Genomic DNA, 24,387 nt, shown 5'->3' with positions numbered 1-24,387 from the left:
ATCCAAGAAGCATTATGATTGTATTAGTCAAGGTTTTGAATGGAGGTATACTTATTGCAAAGGCGTACCTAAGTACACTTTTCGAATACTTTCCTAATCGTAATTACAAAAGTGTAGTAATTAATAAGATTAAATGCTAATTCTAGGATGATATAAAGGTTCCTGACGAGGTAGACCGATCTAGGTTAGCTGATGGGAAGTAAACTATAAAGGAAGGCAGGGTACAACCCGAAAAACCAATTGTTGTGGAGCGCCTGGCCCCTGTAGCCTCTCCTTTCCTTCTCAGTTGAAATAATGATGGCGAGGTATGTTTGTTATGTTTTCTTATATACTTAATTGCATAACGTAACAATATTTTATGACAGAAAGCCACGATAGTAAACGTACAATGTTTAGACGCTTATCGACACTGTACGTAATAATTACACTGAGACCAAGATACGACCTTAAAATGCTATCTTAATGCGCCGTAATATGGACTATAATCTAATGACTTGTTGCTGTAAACGAGCTTGAGTAAATAAATCCAACAAGTTTAATGCAAAAGTTTTGGTTTACGCTTTATGGTAAATATTTGGTGTACGTCGTATAGCCGTTTTATAGATCTAGTAAAATGTTTGGTTTAATTGTGCTAGGTCAAGAGCGGGCGTTCGACAGGCGTCCTTGCGACGGGTAAATATTATTGTCTAAGCGGGTTTTCCACTGTTTAGTGTTTGTGGAGTCATGGGTGCTGCTACCTCCGGCGGCTGGCGGTCGGGTGCGACGACCGCACCAGCCAGCTCACAGTTTTACCACTCCGGCTATGCACTTATGGATAAGTACATACCTTTTCAAACGTTGTTGACAGGTTAGTTATCTTTATGTAGGTATACAATCACACAATCAGTCTATACCGTGCTACATTAGTGAAATATGATAATTAAGGACACAATCCTTATAAGTACCTAGATAGATACAGAGAATATTTTTGAATGCAGAGATTTTAAAATGGTAATATAATAATGATTTATTGGATAAGTAACCACGTTGGTAAGTGTAGTTTAGCAAATAATATAATGAGAATAGGCCGTTGTGGGAGTGGTAGTGGTGTGGGGCGCGGCGATAGGCGGCGCGGACGGCGCGGTGCGCGGGCGCCGCGCGGTGGGCGGGCGCACTGTAGCCCTGCACGCGGCCCGGCGCGCACGCACGCATGAAGATCGAGGAGCAAGCCACGGAGGAGGCGGCCCGCCGACCGCCGGCCACCCGACGACAAGAAAAACCACCCTACTCTTACATAGCCCTCATAGTCATGGCGATCAGACACTCTCCAAACAAAAGGCTGACCCTTAGCGAAATTTACAGTTATCTTCAACAAACATTTCCATTTTTCCGAAGTTCATATCAGGGTTGGAAGAACTCTGTGCGTCACAATTTAAGCCTAAACGAATGTTTCGTGAAGCTCCCGAAGGGGCTCGGGAGGCCGGGGAAGGGGCACTATTGGACTATCGACCCTTCCTCAGAGTTCATGTTCGAAGAGGGATCGTTCAGGAGGCGACCTCGAGGATTCCGCCGGAAGTGCCAGGCTCTTAAGCCTCAGTTTGGGAGCGGTGGATACCTGTGCGGAGGCGGGGTTACCGCACTGCCGCCGGCACAGCCCGCCGGCTACGAGTTAGCCGGCAGCAGTGGGGCCGGCACGAGCAACGCGAGTTCCATCGACTACGGAGCCTGTGCCTACTCGCACACCAGCTCGTCGGGCCAGCAGTTGCCCTACGGTAGCGACTACTGCACATACGGCAGCATGGGCGAGCGCGAGTGGCCGCTTCCCTACGGGTCGGTGGACACCAGCTATCGCCCGCCGCCGCCTTCCCCGCCGCCGCACCACGACCTTCCAGATCTCATACCCAATTACCAATATGTAACCAATGACCATGGTGAGTTTCATTTCTTTGTTTTGTTTGAATAATTATTGTCTATTGTTAGAATTATTACAAACCTAGCATGCATTTGGGCATTAAAGCAATCCATAATATAGCGGCCAGCGTGGTCGCTACTTCTTTCTCTAGGCTAGGCGAGTGTATTCAGATCCATCACGTCTATATCTACTATCCGTGTCCGTGTTTATTAGGGATCTGATTTAGAATAGTGAAACGCAGACATACTCGTATTATTATGACATCACTTATTGCAGCAGAACATGCATCAGAACTATAGCCTATATCCCCTATATGCAGTAAAACAATTAAGAACTAAAGGAGTCTAAGGAAGTTATAAGACCTAGTTAAATAAAATGGCTTAAAAAGAAATTGCATATTTTTTTAAATATTTTTATTTTATTTTCTGGTCTTTTTCAGTGACTTAGTTACAAATAAAATAAAAAACCATAGCCATTTTTAGGGTTCCGTAGCCAAATGGCAAAAAACGGAACCCTTATAGATTCGTTATGTCTGTCTGTCTGTCTGTCTGTCTGTCTGTCTGTCCGTCTGTCTGTCCGTCCGTATGTCACAGCCACTTTTCTCCGAAACTATAAGAACTATACTGTTGAAACTTGGTAAGTAGATGTATTCTGTGAACCGCATTAAGATTTTCACACAAAAATAGAAAAAAAACAATAAATTTTTGGGGTTCCCCATACTTCGAACTGAAACTAATAAGAGAATGATAAAACTAAAAAAAATATGTGATGTACATTACCATGTAAACTTCCACCGAAAATTGGTTTGAACGAGATCTAGCAAGTAGTTTTTTTTAATACGTCATAAATCGCCTAAATACGGAACCCTTCATGGGCGAGTCCGACTCGCACTTGGCCGCTTTTTTATTATTAAGTACATAACAATTGTCTTACATATATACCTACAACTATATTCCTCGCCAACAAACTGGGATTGCAGTTTGTTGGCGAGATAGCGCTCTTTATCTAATCTAATACCTTTAAACGAGCAATTCTTGTTTATATATATATATATATATATATATATATATATATATATATATATATATATATATTTCGGGGATCTCGGAAACGGCTCTAACGATTTCGATGAAATTTTTTTGGGGGCGAAAAATCAATCTGGCTCTGGGAAAACGCGCATTTTCGAGTTTTTTTATGTTCGCTCGGTCACCCAGATATTTACATTTAATTGTAGATTGTTAACCAAGGGATGAATAGTAATAAGGCACTCATATCTTGGGAGTGGGAGGAGAAGGGGAGTGAAATATCAGAATGAAAATAATATAACAAATCCATTTAAACCCAGATTTCAATTGCTTATCGTAAAAAAAAAAATCGTACTTGAAACGTAAAATGCTCTAGTGCAGAAACGTATAATTTTCTGCACGCCTTTTAGAATAACAAAACTGATCCTCTTTCAGAGCATGAGAAATGAAAACATTTATGATATGCACTATGCCGTAAATACTAACCTTAGATTTATATGCCTGTGTTTATATGTGTGTGTATGTCTAAAAGTAAAAAGCGTACATGCATGGCGATATTTTATGAAGATAGGTAGCGAATAAAACATTTTTTTAAATAATAACCCTTGATAATTTAACAACAAATTTAGGTAAATATTAGAGTTCAGTTTTAATATAATATTAATAATATTAGGGTTCCAATAAAGTATTATTTAACTTTTTTTTTAATTGAGCTGTACAACATTTATTTTCTTTCCATAGCCAGTTAATTTCGTTGCAAAATTCTTTTGACTATAGTGTAATGCCTCTTCTTACCGTTTACTTTTTTTCTGTATAATCAAAGCCATATATTTCTTAGAATAGGCGCTTACGGCGGATCAGAGTTAGAACATTTCAACCCTGTGTTGTGTTCTTCAAGGACAAATGAAACTAAACGGCTAGCAATTTGCTAATTTTAATTACCTGTGGCTCCAGTACTAACGTAGATTTAAGTACATATTTTAAATTCCCGGTGTTCCATAAATACAGGGTGATTTATGAGACATCACCAAGACCAACCCTAAACACTCAGTAAATATTAATGGATCGTTCACCATCGTACCCATGTAATTAAAACAATCATACCTTTTTCCTGTTTTTAACTTTTTTGGTAAGGACAATAGTTTTTTGTTTTACAAGGGGGCAAATTTTATGTTTAAGCCCTCGTGCTAATATTAATACCCGCTTTCATGAAAATATTAATAGAGTGAGCGGTGCATAGATAACTAATCGGAACATGTCTTCTTTATAAGCAACTAGCGACCCGCCCCGGCTTTGCACGGGTTAACAAATTATACATAAACCTTCCTCTTGAATCACTCTATCTATTAAAAAAACCGCATCAAAATCCGTTGCGTAATTTTAAAGATCTAAGCACACAGACAGATAGACAGACAGACAGCGGGAAGCGACTTTGTTTTATACTATGTAGTGATAGTGATAGTGATGCGACATACCTACATAAATATTTGTGTTAGTTGTGATATCACAACTTACTAAAAAACACGTTATTGAGACACCCTTGATTATCATGCTCGTACCCCCGCTTCATGTTACATTAATATGACGTTAATTCAATGTTGACAGTAGTTTGATGTTTATCATTATTTTAATATTTTATTATTTTAATGAACGTCTAAACATCAATAAATCACATACCATTACACCGTTTCGTAATAAAAAAAAATCTACAATAGCCTTAAAGGTACACAAACCTGCAAACGGATTTATTTTGGTGTTTTGCAGTTTTATTCCTTATCATCACGGTTATTATCAAATTCCATTAAAATAAAGGGGGGCATCAAAGTACCTAACCGCAATATCGATATAAACTTGATCATCATCATCAAGTTATTTTGTTTCAAGAGATACTTACCTACACCCAACACTAATATGACTAACAATAAAAAAAAAATCACCTCAGCAGTTCGAACAAGGGTACTTTGATTCTTAAAAACAGTGAGCAAAATGCGATTTTGCTCACTGAGTGAGACAAAATGACATTCAAGTGACCTTTATAGTCAAATGTCATTTCAACATGCGGGGTCTAATAAAAGTTCGAAATACTTGGGTTCTATTATCTCTGTCCCTTTCACACTGTTAGCAAAAAGAAACAGACAAAAAAAAGTTAAAACGACATTCAACAGTATATTCACGGTTTATAATAGACCCCCGAAAAACTTCAGACCGCATCGTTCCAAACCACGTACGAGTATGAATTCTTAATAATTAATAAATAAAAATAAAGTTTAAGATTTGATAAAAACTGATAAAATATATTTTAGGTATTTTATTGTACAATTAAAATAACGAACTCAAAAAATACACAGATCATCACGCAAAATTAATTATTTTACTTTTAAGAATTTCTACCATAGTTGACAAATAGTACGTATCCGCAATTCGGACCGTATCTTACAAAGATTTTTTTACAAAAAAAAGTTGTCGATTGAAGTGTCAGTTAATGTTTGTTATTTCTATATTATTTTAATGGAATTTATTATTACGTTTTGTTTTTGTGTTCCATTGCGGTAATTAAACTTAATTGTTTGTATATCTTAAGAAAACAAGAGTGCAGGTATTAAGTGATGAAGAAGGATTACATTTTTCAAGTTGTCTAATAGGTATGTTCTCACTGCGCTGAGGTGAAAAATGTTGTGTACTACACGAGATCAAAGTTATTTACATCTCGTGCGCTTTTGAGTCCCTTACTACGCTCAAGATTCTAAATTAGATTCACTTGCTACGCTCGTGAATCTATTATAGAATCTTTCGCTTGCACGGGACTCAAAATAAGCACTCGAAGAAATATCAAACTTTGATCACTTGTTGTACAAATAACTATTTCATTGGTGAAATCGAGATCCATTTAAAGTTTATATTCTGAGATATAAACACTACCTACTCAAAATTTCGAATTTGATCAAAGTAGGTACCATTCTACGGTATTTAAAAAGCTTTATTTTCTTCTTTGTATGGATTGCCTCCCATATATGTTTTCTTTTTAGGGTTCCGTACCCAAAGGGTAAAAACGGGACCCTATTACTAAGACTCCGCTGTCCGTCCGTCCGTCCGTCTGTCACCAGGCTGTATCTCACGAACCGTGATAGCTAGACAGTTGAAATTTTCACAGATGATGTATTTCTGTTGCCGCTATAACAACAAATACTAAAAATAGAATAAAATAAAGATTTAAGTGGGGCTCCCATACAACAAACGTGATTTTTGACCGAAGTTAAGCAACGTCGGGCGGGGTCAGTACTTGGATGGGTGACCGTTTTTTTTGCTTGTTTTTTTTTTCTTGTTTTGCTCTATTTTATGTTGATGGTGCGGAACCCTCCGTGCGCGAGTCCGACTCGCATTTGGCCGGTTTTATTTCTATGTTTAGTAGAGGCTCACAAGATACATGTAAATGTATGTTCGTAATTTCATTAAAATACAGCTTATAATTTTCGGGTAAAATGACTCTTACATTAGGATAGACGGACGTGGCGAAACTATACTTAAGGGTTCCGTTTATGCCATTTTGAAACCTAAAAATACAGCCACACTTTACTCGTAGGTACTCCATTGCTTCGTTAATACATAACCACAAATAATGTACCTTCACGTATGTACCTACTACTTGTAAGTAAAATATAGTTAACTATCTGAAATACCTATATGAGATACACTTAAATCCAATGACGATTAAGAATAAGAATAAGAATAAGAATAAGAAACCATTTATTGCAACACAAAAAGCATACAGGTTACAAAACATAAGGATTGAAAAAATAAGAATAATTGTGCGGCAAAAGGAACGGGCTCAGCATACGCTGCGTCAGTCATTTCATTACAAATTGCCTGCGCAGCGCTGATTTTCAGTCCGTCCCCTTCACTGAACCACATTGACATTTATGCGGGTTAAAAAAAAAAAAAAAAAATTCTAAACAAAAAACCACTACAAAGATCTCTATTTAAAGTAGGTAATAATAGTTTAAGTCTTGTTATTGGATAAGTCTTATCTTAATTTTACAGTTTGCAATTTATCAGAAATAAGTACTTTTTTACAGTTAGAAAAACAAAAAAAAACCGACATTATTATTAGAAGTATGTTAAAAATCGTTTTGCAGGACTATTTCTATCTATTAATGTAGACATGAAACAGATGCACCAAAGGTGATCGGCAAATCACCAAGGCGCGTACATAGATGGCTAATAAATGCCCCAGGCACACTGGCACAGGCAGCGCAGAGCCGGATAATCGCCGGTTTATAGCCGCCCATGTGCGCTTGCGCCCGTTTCTGAGAAGCCCGAGCACTCCCTTACGACCGTCGTAAAAGCTGCGGTAACATGTGCAATGGCAGCGCGCATCGACGATCGAAGGGATTGGCTCTGACGATCTGCGCTGAGCGCTGACGATCAGAAAAGCCATCAAAGATAACAGTTTTCAGCTCTTTCGGACTTTCTTATACCATCTTTTTATTGTATAATCAGCTTTGAAGGGAAGGAAAGCGGTCGCAATCTATCCGTCGGATTACTGCATTAGATTTAGAAATATAGAAGTTTCACAACATAATTAACGGGTTAAAGTCTATCAATTTAAACAAATATTTACAGTGGTAATATTGGTTTATGTCCATCAAACATACTCGTACCTACATAGCAAACTCCCAACATTTAGAAAATTTTACAAAAACTGAATCAGCAAAAACACTTTATAGGATACATCAAACATACATTTTCACGACAATGCGTTGAGAAATGCGACATGTAAAGAGGAAAGTGTGTATGTACGGCAATGGCCGTCGTGCTTTTTAAGAACAATTTTACCATATTTGAAACCGTCCATAGCACGCAGGCGTGGGATTCGGACTGACTCGACCCTGCAACCCCAACGTCCCCAACCCCTCAACCACCAATCCTTGACCACTCAACCTCAGACCCCTTAGCTCCCAACCCTTGACCCCTCAACCCCCAATCCTCATCCCCTCAACTCCCAACCTCTGGACCCATCAGCTCACCGTATCCTCAACCCCCCAGCCCCTCAAGCCCTGACCCGTCAAGCCCCAACCCCTCAACCCACAACTTCATACCTACCCCTCAAGCACCACCCTTTGTCTTCATTTCCCACACCTACCCCTCACCTCTTAGTCTCGTTAATTGCCACTACATTACTACCTACATCCAAGATCATAATAATACACCCACTGTTATGACTCTCATGTAGGTAACTCCCGCATATCATCTGTAGTCTTGGTCATCAGGTCCACTCCATCAAATTGGTGGTTTCCGAGAGGAAATGCTAGAGTTGCTTAAGAAAACACCCACACCACCACACAAATGTGGCTTTAAAAATTGAGGAGTGGCCTCAATTCCTCAGGGACCCCATAATTAGGTTAAAACCAAATGAATATGGGACCACCTTGGATGTAACTCCTCTCAAACAAATAAAAATATTCAAATCGGACCACGGAGCTCGTAATAATCGAGGTTAAGTTTAACATACATTTAAAAAATAGACAACCGAATACAGAACCTCCTCCTTCTTGCATTGAAGTCGATAATAAAATGGCCCGCGTCGCCTAGGTCTAGGTACAGTCACCTGCAATAATTGTTACTCTTCGAAGGCCGCAAATATATCTGACATGCTCATAATGGCTCTACAAATAAGATCGTGTCATATATTTTTGCGGCCTTCGTTGTGTAACATATTATTGCAGGTGAGTGTTAGAGCAGCAGCGGCTAAGAGTGGGCTAAAGGAATTTTACAATTCCCAAGCATTGATTACTTCGTAGAGTTTCCTGGTTTATATGATGCGATGGTTGGTTGTTCAGACAAGTAATACTAAAAGGGTAATATGTATAGCCCGCTAAATAAAGGACTCACCACTGCTACTCATAAAGTAAGGTACCTAATACGTCAGAAATAAGAACAATCGTAAGCTTCCTTTTTCAGACGAACTTTATTATTTGGTAACGTATGGGACTTGGTCTATTCTATATGCCATTTACCTTTCTTTCGCAATGACACTTCCTTTCCTTTATTTCAAAGAATAAATTAGTATAATAATACGAATATACACATATCTATGTACCTAGGTGCAAATTCTACTTGTAAAACGTTCTACATGGCTCGAAACTAAGTCGAACGGTTAAAAGGTAAATTAGACACACGCAGAAAGAGCTTTTATCTCGTTTATAAATAATATAATACCAGTGGTGGTCGGTTAAACCTTGGGTTTGCCCTCTTGTGTATGGAGCCTCATTGTGAGGTAAGTACCTAATATTATAATAATGATTTTAAAATCCATTAGGTACCAGTATGGTATTTAATTATTAATGTTAATGAGTGCATCGGCAAATTATCCAGATAACTTCAAAAACCGGTATTTGTTTGAGTCGCCTGCTTTGAGAACATCATGGTTAATTTTATAACCCCGAATAATGAAACTATGTTAGAAAATATTTTAGTAGAGTATAACGATGTGATGTATTTGAGTTGAGTATATACGTGGTGCTGCGTACGTCGCGCCGCGCCGCGCCTCGCAGGCCGGGGAGCGAGCGTAGTGGGTATGATCTGTTTACATGAACGCCCGTTTGTTCCAAGCGTTTGATCTTTATAAATGCAATAGGTATTTCGAGAATAACGTCGACGGCGAGTTACTGTAACGCACGTTCGCTTTAATAAAAAAAAATCAGGAATGATTTTAAGAAAGACAACCTTGATGTTTTGTTTATTCGTTCATAGGTGCTCCGTTTATGAGCATTTTTGATTAGACATCTGACGTCTGTTTAAGAAAACTAATTTTGTGATTCACCATCACTGCTCTAGAAGTGCGATAGGTCCCTTTTCATATTTAACGTCATATTTAAATTGCATTTAGTAGTATATTTATTTATTATGATTACAAGTAATTGTACATTAAAAAAAATTGCATTTAAGTAGTTGAATTAGCGTGTAGGGGCGAAACTTATGGAAATGATATTTCAAGATTTTATTTTCACACTTTAAGCATATGCCTCATACTTACTTACCTTAGCCAAATCCAGCTTTCTGGTAAAAAGAGTTGATACCGTAAAACGGGGTGAGTAGGTTTCACGGGGAGAGGTGGGTTATGAATGGGGAGAGAAGGTTTGAGAGGGGGGTGAGAAGGGATTTTAAGGCTACTGCTACAAAAATAATGTATTCCAATTTAAAATGGAGCTATAGTAATTCGCATAATAAAAAAATATCGATCTAACAATCTTCCAAAATCACCTTTGTATGAAAACCCCTCTCACCCCAAATACGAGGCACTACGGGGTGAGGTGGGTTTTCCTCTTTATCGTCAAAGTTATGAAATGGAACTACCCAAAATAAAATAAAAACTAAAATACAAACGTCCGGAACACTTATTATATACACCATTCAGTTTTCATATGTAAAAATAAAATGTTATCGAGGTTTGAATTTCAGTTTTCATCCTACTCACCCCATTTTACGGTACCTATTATTCTTCGTTAACCTTAAATATGTAAATCGGTGTGAACATTTTTATGCATGTAAATGAAATGTTTTGTCTTTAAAGTCCGTTCCTAAGGATAGGTAAATTTTCTATATTTCTCTCAATAAATATTTCTATGAAAATATAGAATTTATGATTATTTTGGTCCCAACTGCACTTGATGTAAACAAAAAAGTTAATTCTGTCTCATTCTACCTCTTTTTAATGTCAGTTTAAATATAGAACTGGTTAAAATTAACTGAGTAATTGACACTGAGATCGATCCATTTGCCGCAATGTGTGCGGTCTGGGTGGAGGCATGCAGTCGGTCCGTTACAGGCATTGGATCCCCAGGTTAAACTGGGTTATTAAAAACACTAAACAAACCTAATGCGTGAAAACGCTATAGGCGCAACGCTGCAAAAAATGTTCACCCTTTTACAACCCTGATCCCTTGTTTACACAACCAGTTTTTATGAAACAGATTTGCGTATGGTGCTGTATGACACATTTTTTTTAATAATTTACGTGTGTACCTACATGTTGTTGAGGATGTTGTCTTGTCGTTAATTATTTTTTTAAACATTTTTTCCGCAGTTAAGGTTTTAATCTACTTAATTGCGATTGCTTAAACCCGAGTGTCTGCACAAGCATAAATTATGTTTTTGTTTGAAGAAACGTCACTTTTGACGCTGACATAATCTAATCCATATCGTATCTAGGCGTAATATTGGACGTACCTATGTTAAAGTTTGAATCAGGTCGATAGTCATTAAAGGAGATCAGCGTTGCCTATGTATTTTAAAAATAATAATGAAATAATAGTTAGGTACTCTTCTGGACATCTTCTGTTTCAAAAAAATAACAAGCAGTGATCGTGAATTTTGCATATGTTTCGTTCAAATAATTATAGTCGAGTAGGTAAATATAATTGGTATTCGTATATGTAATAATGAAACTTAACTGATCTTTTCAATTTAAATATGCAACGAAACTGATACAAAATTTACGATTATGTGTGAAGGTTCTTCTAGTATGGTTACTCTACTATTAATAATACAACAATGGAGGTACTTGCAGGTACTCTGATCTGACCAATCCTTCACGATGTGTCCTCCTTGACTGCCTCGACCCAAGTGAACGAACTGCACGAGCCTGTCCAACTGGCCTCGTGTCCCCACTACCTACCATGTTGCCAGTAGTATAATGTTATTTTCCCAATTACCCCTGTATTAATCGGGGTAACGCAATAATATTGCCACATTAAAATTATTATTTAACTGCTATCTTTAATGTAAACATAAATAAATCATGACATTCGGCCATCCGACTTCGTGCATGACTCCGGCGCACGACCCTTATCACCAAAAGTTAGTTCCGTTTTATATGTTCCGCCAATCATTAAAAATTAAAAAAAAGTTTAGGAACTGTAAATTTAAAACGTAACTTATCACAATTGATACATTTACCTGATCAGCAAAATGTTTAAATAAAATTATGATGTATATCCACTTGAAAATAATATCATGACATTCGGTCTTCTGTTTTGTTTATCTTTACTTATATAACTAATTAATTCCCCTCTCTGTTTCTCATTACTACATATTATATACTGTAAGTCCAAAATTTTCACTTATGTTGTAACACTCGTTTTTTTTTGTGTACGTAACGTTTAATCCATACTAGACAATAAAATTTCATAATACCTGTTATTAATTTCGTATAATAACTATAAAAATATATAAATAACAAGGCTCAGTTTTTATTATGCATAGGTACTTTGTTTTGTTTTCTCATACATCTAAACATTACTTATGTCCGTTAAAGCATACGTGCATGGCTTTTATTTAATTCAGTACTTTTTTTTCAAAAATTGTTCGATTACTACGTTTCCCAGTTTTACATATTTTAATATTCACTTCTTGTCTGACCCAATATTATATTAGGTATATTGAATTAATGTAGACTTCCTTTTAATACATTCATGTATTAATCGTTACAGCTAAAATATAATATTTCACCCCTAAAGTTAGGCGTTTGCGTTACAATTTTCAAGACCATCAGTTTTGTGTTCAGCTCAAAACTATTACGTTCAGTTTCAAATTTACACATCTACCATGTATGTCTCTGAATCCGTAATGTATAATAAAAAACATGATCACAACTTGCCAGTGACAATCCTTTTTCTAATTCCTCTGATCTTTAATAGCTAACAAAACTTTGCTACTCATCTCATGATTGGTATTTTTACTACAATATCACACGAAAATTTCTTTCTCAGTGAAAAAAAAAAAAAAAACAATAATTGTAATCAATCAAATTTCACTTTGAATAACATTGCTTTCGCTGATTATAATTCAATATACTAATGTCTACATATAGTGATACTAAAGTTGCCTTATGCGCTCCACTCAGAATCAGTATAATGTCATTATTCATTACTTCAAAAATAAACTAGTTTAATAACTTCTTTATCTTCTGTCATTCTTTTTGTGATTTCTGATTCCATCATTTCCATCAATTCACTGTCAATATAGTAAGGTTATTTCAATGTGTCATTACATTGTTATAACTCCAATACTGAAGCAAAATATAAATAGTTACTAAAGTTAAAATAGATATTTAAACTACTTAACTACATTACTTGCCGTCATTCCTTCATGCTAATCCCTACACTATCGCTAAAAATGTAATTTCTTCAGAGTAATGTCACTATGCAGGCCCGTATTAAGATAATAACATTTAGTGCCTTGTAACTTCGAAAGATATCAATGGGTAGGTACCTACTAATTCTCAAGAAAGTAAAGTTTTCAAATCATATCAATAATTTGTTAAAATTATAATTTATTTAATATTCGCCAAACATAAGATGTCTGAATTAGTATACATATGTAAATCACTGCTAGATACGCCTTTACGTTAATGTAAGATATCGAGTATCATCACTCATCACTGAAGTCTTAACTTTATTTAATTTCAGCAATGATTGAGACTGCTTAATCAAATCAAGTCTTAATTATCAAGCCGAATAAAATCCTTTTTTTTTATAATCTTTCTCTAAAACTAGGTATTACATATTTCTATGACATACTTAGCGAAACGAGGAGACGGGCTGACTGGGGAACAGACTGGGTTCATTGCTCCAAGTCCACATTTTGTAACCTTTGCCAGCTTTTATTTTTCACGTCCATTAACTTTTGTTACTTTTCTAAAAATATATATTTTAATAGCTTGCAAACCATAATTATCTCTTCTTTTTTTTTTTAACACAGTCACTATTCATATCAAATTCTGTCAAGGTGTCTAGTATTTGAGCGTAATGGTGATGATCGTCAGGTAAATATAGTCTGTCAAGCCGGATATGTCAGTAGCAATGTAAATCAAACTAAAGTATGGTATCCCTAGGAAACGAACAAAAAGCAGCAATGTACATCGAACATCGATGAAATGTAAACAAAACAGTTCCACAGATATGACACGCGATTTTCGAATAATTTAAACGTAGTGTTGCTAACCCGCGATTTTTCAAATCTGCCGCCTTTTTCTACTGACAAGATTTGCTTGAACGAGTATATTAACTAAAGTAACTAACTAACTTAACAAAGCTTAAGAAGTATAATTTATTTATTATTTTACTTTACTCTGTACATACGTCACATAGTTATCTAGGTCTGTACATTTCTCATAATTCCAGTCTTTTACTACTTCCACATTTCGATTATTATAATATCCCAATTACATAGGTACTTAATTCTCAAAAACTACGTAGGAAAGATAAACGCTTTTAGGATATCTGAATCATAATTATTTACTTTTATATACTTTCAACCTTAAAGTCTTATAACCAAGTTCTTTCGCGTTTAACTCAATTTTGTCTGAATTATTACTCCCTTCTCTCCCCTATTCCTCTACATAATCTATAGGTATTTAGGGCATTGCCACCATATACACTCAAGTGCTTACTTTTTTTCACTTGCTAACATTTGTCACAAATCCCATGAATACAGCAAATCGTTTACCGTACGTTCGATCTGTTGTTCACTTTCCATTCTCGACTACTCAAAAGTTTATTACCAGAGATGCCTTTGTACTGTCTATAAAGTCTACTCTGAACTATATTCGTGTTCTATGTTTAAGTCGTACAGTCAACATATTTCATACATTAGGTGTTTTATGGTATCGACATAAGTATGTGTAGGTATCTATTATCCTGTTGTTCATTAGCACTTAATCACTTTACGTTGCATTCATCTGTTTTATTTAACGGAATATCTTGTTTAGTTCATGATAACTACCTCTGTTCTTTTATTTACAGCACTTCTATATTTGACAAATTTTTAATAAAATAATGAATATGCTCATTGCAAACTCATGATAGCTAGAACTTGGTGTGCTTAAAACTCTTCAATATCTTGATAATGAAATATCAAATCATTTCTAATCCATCGAAACATGAAAATAATTAAAAATTATTTAAAATTTCGCCTATAACAAGGAATTTTTTCGAATACTGATCATCAACAACACAGCATCTAGGATAAGAAAAATTTAATCCATTTCACAAACCCACTGTCACAAAAGGTTGCGACTTAAAAGTAGGTATTCACTCAAAAAAAAACTAAAAGATCAAGTCAATATAAGATATCAACCTGATATCACAATTTCATTTAAATATTTGAAATACTGTCAAATTCAACTTAGAAGTAGTCAACTTCAATAGTTAAAAAGAAGCTTCAACTCCCACACATGTATCTTTCATCATGACTGCGTATATAGTCAACTCTGTTGCTCTAAATAGGTTAAATTGAACAGATTATTTTTACATCTATAAAGCGCTAAGTAAACTATCCATCCAAAATAATATTTAATCTAATAGTTAGGTTTGGCTTTCATTTCCTTTAATGAACTCGTCAACTTAAAGTAACTTGAGTCAGTGAATTGTGAAAGATATCTCTTTTGAGTATTTGATAGAACACAGACCGCACAGTTCTTTTTACTCGAATGCGTCTTTCTATTCCCAAATTTCGTTTAGTCTTCCTCTCGATAGTAATAATGAAACAGCTGTGTCTTATAAAATATTCAATATTCTTCTCTATTGTTTTTGTCTACTTTCAATGACTTCGACTAAGAATTCTCTCTTTTTTTTCTAACTCCTCAACCTCTCAACACCAAATATCTCCGAAATCGTGTAAGCCTATCACTTTCAAAACAAACGAATTCATTATAAAATAAGTATTTCTTTCGCAAACTAACTAACACAGCAAAGAAACAAACAAAGCTATCATCTGGCACTGACAAAAATACAATAATTCTATAGAGTTGTATAAAACTAACTCCCATTACTCGCTCTCATGTAAATAAATATATTATTTATTTTTGCCATGCAAAGGCTTGGGTTAACTTTTCTTAACTTATCTTCGCTTATGTTAAGCTACCACAATGCTCTCTCACATTGTTATTATACTTACATCATGTATCTACATAGCTTCGAATCATACTAGTAGATCATATCGGATAGTAATGTTACACAAACTTATGTATACCTATACAATTATCATAAATTCTTTCAAAGTTCTTTATTGTCATTAAATACTAGTAAGAAATTTAGAATCAACGCATTTCAATTTACACACGCTCGTGTAAGTATAATATATCAAAATGCATTATCACGTACATAATAGTGTCATTTTTCATTTATTATTTAACAGTACCCTTATACTGTTGTACATATCGGCTCTATCAGGTCCTCTTCTATATAGTTAGTGTCATTTAACCCATTTAAATTATTTCATTAATATCTCTTACATATACTTATGTAAATTTACTATAGGTAACGCACTCTGAACGTCATGACACTCATGACGAACTATCATCTTCTAATGTACATACTCTCATGTAAATTCACCATAATGTACGCTCACATTATGAAGTACTATCATTACTATCATCATCTAATTTACACACGCTCATGTAAATTTACCATAATGCACGCTCACATTATGAAGTACTCTCGTCATCTAATTTACACACGCTCATGTAAATTTACCATAATGCACGCTCACATTATGAAGTACTCTCGTCATCTAATTTACACACGCTCATGTAAATTTACCATAATGCACGCTCACATTATGAAGTACTCTCGTCATCTAATTTACACACGCTCATGTAAATTTACCATAATGCACGCTCACATTATGAAGTACTCTCATCATCTAATTTACACACGCTCATGTAAATTTACCATAATGCACGCTCACATTATGAAGTACTCTCGTCATCTAATTTACACACGCTCATGTAAATTTACCATAATGCACGCTCACATTATGAAGTACTCTCGTCATCTAATTTACACACGCTCATGTAAATTTACCATAATGCACGCTCACATTATGAAGTACTCTCATCATCTAATTTACACACGCTCATGTAAATTTACCATAATGCACGCTCACATTATGAAGTACTCTCATCATCTAATTTACACACGCTCATGTAAATTTACCATAATGCACGCTCACATTATGAATCTGATATTTTATTTTTCTCAATCAATCGACATACTCTCAAGTCCAAACTCTTAATATTACCTAATATTCATGTTATTAAAACTTCATATTATGTAAACAAACTGTATGACTAATAGTCCTATTATACTATACTGTAAGTATGCTAATCCTCTTTCAACGGTATGATTTTTATTAACATAAACTACGAGTCTCGTAAAATTTTAGCTGATAAATAATAATAACAAATAACTGTAATATTGCATGCCAAAATTGAGAAACTTATCAAAGATTCAGTCTGTACTAATTTGTCAATAAAATATTTCTATTATAATCTAATAATGTAATTTTATCACCTCTAAATCTTAAACTGCTCTGGTCTATCGAGTATCTTTATCCCGTCAAATGACAATTAATTTCTGTTATAATTGTCGATCATAATAAAACATAAAGTTTATATTTCACAATATTTCTATCACGTTAGGATATATGTATTAGGTATGAACAAATCAAAGAAAATATTGGTCGCATTCTCGGGACTAAACAAACATCCGTCGCGTTGTCGCGACCTCGCATAGTCAGATCAGGTCCTTTGAAACTACTAGTCATACGACACTTTAAAATGTATCAGTTGCATGTTCGCATTAAATAATTCTCAATTTCAATGACGCACACTCACGTCAAAAATAAATATTAGTTTCACCCAATTCTCAACTACCTCGACATACGCTCATGTCAAACAAAAATCAACCTTACCGGTTGTCTAAAAATCGGTCTTATAGTGTCATCAAAAATGGCGTTTACTTATTTATCATAAACTCATGGTCACAATAATGGATGATACACAACCTTTAAATAAATATCAATTCATCTCTAAAGCGGATTTTTTTTTAAACTATTTTAACGTTAATACATCATTACGCTGTAGTCACCTACTCGTATGTTAATAATTGTTATAATCACGTCTTTTCTAAGTTAAACGTTCGAAGATCCACATGAACCTTTCTTTCTGCATCATCTAATATCTGACAAAAGGGCTTTTTAAAACACACTATAGGATACTGATACCGGATGGACTATGGGACTATGGGGTCCATAACATAACGTAACCTCTATAGTCGTTAATCCTTAATTTTCTTAATCAAAATAGCAAAAATGCACATTAATTAAAATTCAGTTGCTAACGATGGAGCAATATGAGATACTTTTAATGACTATTATTTACTCGGGAGTTTTAAAGCTACCTGCACCTTCATCATGCATTCTTTTTGAAATTTTCTTATAAATATGTAGGTAGTTATGTACTTACAAGCAATCACCAAAACTTATATCTGAAACATGTAATCGTCCCAAACTCATGAAATAAAATACTTTTTAATTCTATAACTTACGTTTCATAAAACGTAGGATTCAAGATAAACCTTAAAATCCCATTGTGGGTTAGTGGTACGTTAACACTTCTGATTTGTGAAGGTTCTTCTAGTATGGTTACTCTACTATTAATAATACAACAATGGAGGTACTTGCAGGTACTCTGATCTGACCAATCCTTCACGATGTGTCCTCCTTGACTGCCTCGACCCAAGTGAACGAACTGCACGAGCCTGTCCAACTGGCCTCGTGTCCCCACTACCTACCATGTTGCCAGTAGTATAATGTTATTTTCCCAATTACCCCTGTATTAATCGGGGTAACGCAATAATATTGCCACATTAAAATTATTATTTAACTGCTATCTTTAATGTAAACATAAATAAATCATGACATATGATATTATATACGTGTACTTATATACAATAAAAAATAGATTTCTAGATTGTCACATAACTATTTTCCTTGATTTAGGATGGATCGGAGGCGCAATACCAGATTATCAACGAATGAGCACTTCGTGTGTAACCTGATAATGTAGATGACGTAAATGATCTACATTATTACTTTGTATCAGGTATAGAGAAATATAGGGTCAAACAGATTACTGTGTTATCTTCTTTCCTGTAGACATACACAATAGTTAAGGGCTATAAAAGTTAATTTTCTTATTTAACCCTTATCCACGTGAAAATGTCCTCCTTTTATTTAGAGAACTATGATAAAATCATTACTTACATGCCCACAAGCTGTTAACTATTGCCCACAGGAGAGAAAAATGTACAGTTAGCGCTAACACACTAGTTTTCTCTCCTGTGGGCAATAGTTAACAGCTTGTGGGAATGTAAGTAATGATTTTATCATAGTTCTCTAAATAAAAGGAGGACCTTTTCACGTGGATAAGGGTTAAATAAGAAAATTAACCTTTATAGCCCTTAACTCTTGTGTATGTCTACAGGAAAGACGATAACACAGTAATCTGTTTGACCTAATTACACATTACCTTCCTACATAGTGTTACGACATTTATGGCGAATTCATGTTTTTAAATGTGTTTCTCAAATTTACGTGTGAAATTTATTTGAATACCTACCTAACTTACACAAGGGTGCAATCATAACCTGAAAATAGATTTATCTATTTAAGATAAATCGAATTACTCGTCACACGCTTAATTTGATATATGCATATTATTGTTTGTTTCATATTCTGGAATATTGCGTCCCCGTGAATCCTTAATGCGAATTCTGACGTCACCCGATGTTCGGTGAACCTGCCAACTCAGAATCCGTTTCAACATTTAATGATCGATCATTGAGCACAAGCGAGAATAATTATATGTATATCATTAACGACTGTAATTTCTTGTACCGATTTATAAAGTTTGTTGGCAGATTTCCGGCATTCAGGATTCACAGTATTATATTGCTGGCGAAATTATTTATGCGATAATCATAATTAAAAAAAAAACAAGTGTAACAAGGTGCTGGCAGTCTACTCTCAAGAGTAAAAAAATCGGGTAGGTATATTTTGTATATTAAAGTTGACGCAGGCTTCAACCTTCAGCTGCTGTCTTTTGTTCCTCGTATCAACATGTTGTATCAGCATTAGTCATCTTTATTGTAGAGGTAACTTCCCACAGCTCAACGCGAGTTTGCCTCTTAAAACCCTATAAATCTTTAGCTGAGCGGTTAAAGTACGTAGCGTTACCTATTTGGAAAAGTTGTGTGCGCCGGCGCGTGTCTCTCGTCGCTTGCCCACTCGAGAGCATTTACCAGCGAGCCGTGATCTACGAGCGCGCCGCGCGATGACAACCGTCCGCGCCGCGCCTGCGCCGGCCGCTACAGCGGAGATGTTCGTTACCCAACTACTTACCTACTTGAGCTCGAACAGAAGTCAACTCACTTCCTCTTTTCGTGACGTGATTTTTTTTAAAGTACTTAAGTTATCGAACAACATCTTATCTTAGAATTCTTAGACGGATATGATTTAAATAGGTATATCGGTCGTAATATACGTACAATCAAACAGTTTAGTGCCTATAATAAAATAAATATCTACATGTCAAACGACGATATATCTGTATACTTACCTAGTTTCTACCTATATATTATAGCTATCAGGTATATCTATCCGTACATACATACATATCTCTCTATATACGGAAAAAATTGCTTTATTAAATTGTATCTGCTAACTCTACATATTTTCATGGGATAGCAAAGTTTTCACATGGTAGATGGTAGGTTACCTAAATACTTACCTACTTATAAGTAAAACAAAACTTGTCTAAATGGCTAAGGTACAACGAATTAAAACCGGTGAAGATCACTAATACACCTACTTAAAACAATGTAAGTTCCTTTCTACAAAACATATATATACGTGCAATAAAAAAATTGTAGCGGAATACACGCAGTAACACGTGTCTTTAAATTCTAAGAAAATAGATTCAACTAGTTCGGTTTTACACGTAAAACCGTCCAATCGGGAGCATTGCTGGGTTTGTTTAAATTACGACGATTACCAGAGGCGTGCACGTGGTGCCGACAACAGACGCGGCGCAGGCGCCCCCGCGATCGATGGGAACGCGCCCGGCCCCGCAATTATACTTTACACGCGTAAATTTAATCGGATGCATGTTTCACAAATCACTTGTCTTGTCCATGTATCAACGCTAACGCTACCCCGCAACGGCGCCTCGATCATGTTTTCGTAGAAGAAAGCTTGCTGATAGAACGGCCGATTTACACTGAATAATTCTAGTCTTTAGCTGCCATATTATTAAGGTTTTATCTTTCTGATTAAACTCTCGTGTCTATAGCTCATTGATCGTAGTTATTCGTTTCAGGTAGGCTGAAATGGAATATTTCAATAATAATTATGATTACTCTACTTGTTTACTCCTAAAATTATTAGTTGCTGCGAAAGCGAACGTTTTAAATTACCTGAAATGCTATTCATAATAATTATGTTTTTATATTATATTAAAATAATATAGAAAATATTTCCTCCTAAGGTACATCGGCGATGTTCGCAGGAATGCGCGGAGTGCACGGGCAAATGCTTGGGGGCGGGTCGCTAGGGCTGGGCGGCTTCGGACTGGGCTCGCCGCTGCCGGCGCTGCCGGAGCGCAAGGCGTACGCGTCGCCGCCGCCGACGCCGCTGCCCGCGCTGCCGCCACTCCCGGCGCTGCCCGCGCCCTCCGCGCCGCCAGCGTCCGGCCAGCCACCTGCAGTCAGCTCCGCGTCGGTTCATGCCTACTACGATCACATGAAATACTCCTTGCACCAGTAGCTCCTGAATACTGACGCACCGTAAAAATGTAGGTAGATTTTAGCACCGGTGCAGGCAGCTAGGACTAGTGAGTGAAGACTCTCCCCATAATGTGATCTAGACTCTCAGATATATATGATTCAGAGAGATATGTAACGATTTAGAGAATAGGAAATTGATTTTCTTTAAGCTTATACCCGTTATGCACTTGGTAATTGATACGTACAGGCACAATGCCGAAATGTAGAATAATTTTAATCTATGACAACTATTTTACATTTTGTATAATCCGAATCCGAATTGATATCAAAACTATGTTAATTATTTACCGAAAACAATGTACCTACTGTAGATTTAAAATACATTGCATACCTACATAGTTCCCCGTTGTACGTGGTGTGGTGTGGTATCTATTTATGCGGATGAATCTAAATAAGTACCTACTATTATTGTACGTTGTCTCAGAAACATGAACGTTTTCATTATTAAATAAATATGATATAACTTTACTATTTTAAATGAATTTCTCATTTCAAAGGTAATGAACAAGTAGGTATGTATTTTTCCCAAACCAAAGGAAGGATACATGAGTAGTCCGTAATTAGAGGGCGCAATACGGGTGAGTGTGGCATACTGGTACTTATTAAGTGTGGCTGGTAGTGATGTACCGACTATTTATTGATTTGGCCGACTAGCCGACTAATCGGCGCTCGGATGGCTAGTCGGCCGGATCATTAGTTTCGTCTAAGTTCGATTCAGATCACTTAAAAAATAATCGTTTTTCCCCCTTCGTTGCGCTATTCACCATATTATAGTAACGCTAAAAAGTAAAATAAAAAAATACTAAGGCTATTCATACTACAATCGGACATAAGAAAGCGACCACACGGTCTATAATTCGAACAGAAGTTTTCGTAAGCACCCTAAATAGGAATCTGAGTAATAAGTAGGGGAAAGTTTATTTCTTTTTGTCCTGATTGTCTGTCACTTTTAAAGTGCCGACTAATCGGCCATTTTTGCCGACTAGTCGCCGACTAATCGCCGACTATGAATGAGGCCGGATAGTCGGCTTTCCCGACTAGTCGGCGACTAGTCGGTACATCCCTAGTGGCTGGCCTTCACATTAGGGCCTGTTTATTACACATTGATGACATGGCCCCACTGTGATGGCCATCAGCCACACTTACCTGTATTGACCTTACTTGAAATGATTATGTAGTGTGTTAGCACCCCAGGATTATGTTATTAATTATTTATGTTTTGTATTAGTTCCGTTTCCATCTGAATTGGCGATCATGTGATTTTATCTAGGTACTCACTAAGTTTTGGTACCATAATTTTATTCTACCTAATTTCATTAATTAAATTATTCCTTTTTATTATGCTATGTATATTGTATAGCCCATCTGTCCGTCCTCTCGCCTCATACATACAATTAAGAATATGTATCGGTGAATTTTGAGATGTAACAAAAATAGAGGGAACTCCATCAATAATATATGTCGGTACAACCTTACTAAATGTCACAAAAGCATTTATTAAAAAAAAAATGTATTAAGCAGAAAGGTCTGCAAACAATAGCAATAAAGGAATAGTTGAATAAGTTTTTGGCAAAAATTTAATTTTTGGTACAAGCTTTTATCGCTGACTGTACTTTTCTTACGACAGACAACTAATACTCATCGAGACAATTATAAAAACCCCTAACACAATTAGGTTGCGTTGTTTCATCACAGAGTTCCTATGGCCACCTCCTGTCTTCATCATCAGATCAGTTCGACAGTACCATATTATTGTATTGTCATCAGAACTACATATAGCTGCCAGTTTTCATGACGCTACGATCCTTGGAAGATGGTTAAATAAGTTACCTTAGATTCCATCTGATCGGATGGGCGGATCGCTGCATCGGATCTGACGAGCGAAATTTTAAACAAAAGTATATTTTTATCAGAGTAATTGAGATAAATAAAACATTTATTTAAAAAAGAACCGCGCTGTGGCCTTATCTTCTGTCGCAGGTTTCGCGCTGCGCGTCATATCTTTTGTTTCTCTAATTTCCTGGCTTTACGCCCAATTTAGGATAAGAATAGTCATTAGTGGAATGAATGTAATATTTACATTTATATTGTATAATACCTACCATACACCTAGTGAATTTACGTATATTATAATAAGTACTCACTGAAGGTTTTCAGACTTAAATATCTGAGCGGTTCTGTTCTATATAGCGAAGAATGGCGGGCCACCTGGCGCGAGTGCAGTGTGGTGTCACATGGGTGTCGCTGATCGAGTCTGTGCGGAAAGAGAAGAGTCGTAGAGTGTATTGGATCTCATACATTTCACGACTCTTCTCTTTCCGCACAGACTCTAGCTTATTATTTAGCAAACATAATTATTGTTAAGGAATTATCGTTTTGAATAAATTATCTTTTAATAATAATTGTTATATTGGTCCTGTGTAGTTTCATCCCAGATTTATAACAATTAAGTGCTGGGGGCTGATTTTTGAATTTCGATCGCTCGATTTCGTCACTCGAAAATCGGTGGAAAACGGCGAAATGCTAATTTTTGAAATACGAGCGATCGAAATTTGGAATCTATTGGTATTGACCACTCGATTTCAATTCTATTAGTAGAATTTAAATGCCTAGTAGTGGATATATTAATTAACGAAATTCACGAAATCTAGTGGTCGAAATTCAAAAATCGGCCCCCAGGTGGAATTTGTGGAGGAAAGTCGGGCTCAAAATTAGTCAGTGTTTTATTCATTAAAAATAACGGAAATTTATTATTTAAAAGCTTGAGATATATTTATTACCCCTATCT

The 24,387-nt window shown here is 35.9% G+C and overlaps 1 protein-coding gene across 1 annotated transcript; it reads left to right on the top strand.

The window, feature by feature from the left end:
* The first annotated feature begins 1,044 nt into the window (after positions 1 to 1,044).
* Positions 1,045 to 21,774, top strand: LOC134661051 (forkhead box protein F2-like). Its single transcript, XM_063516949.1, has 2 exons — positions 1,045 to 1,910; positions 21,302 to 21,774. Exons 1-2 carry the CDS (start codon positions 1,190 to 1,192, stop codon positions 21,577 to 21,579), a joined length of 999 nt encoding a protein of 332 aa, XP_063373019.1. The 5' UTR covers positions 1,045 to 1,189; the 3' UTR covers positions 21,580 to 21,774.
* Positions 21,775 to 24,387: the final 2,613 nt, after the last annotated feature.

Source organism: Cydia amplana, chromosome Z (assembly GCF_948474715.1).
Source record: "Cydia amplana chromosome Z, ilCydAmpl1.1, whole genome shotgun sequence".
NCBI classification, from domain to species: Eukaryota; Metazoa; Arthropoda; class Insecta; order Lepidoptera; family Tortricidae; genus Cydia; species Cydia amplana.
This window is presented reverse-complemented; position numbering and strand designations above follow the sequence as displayed.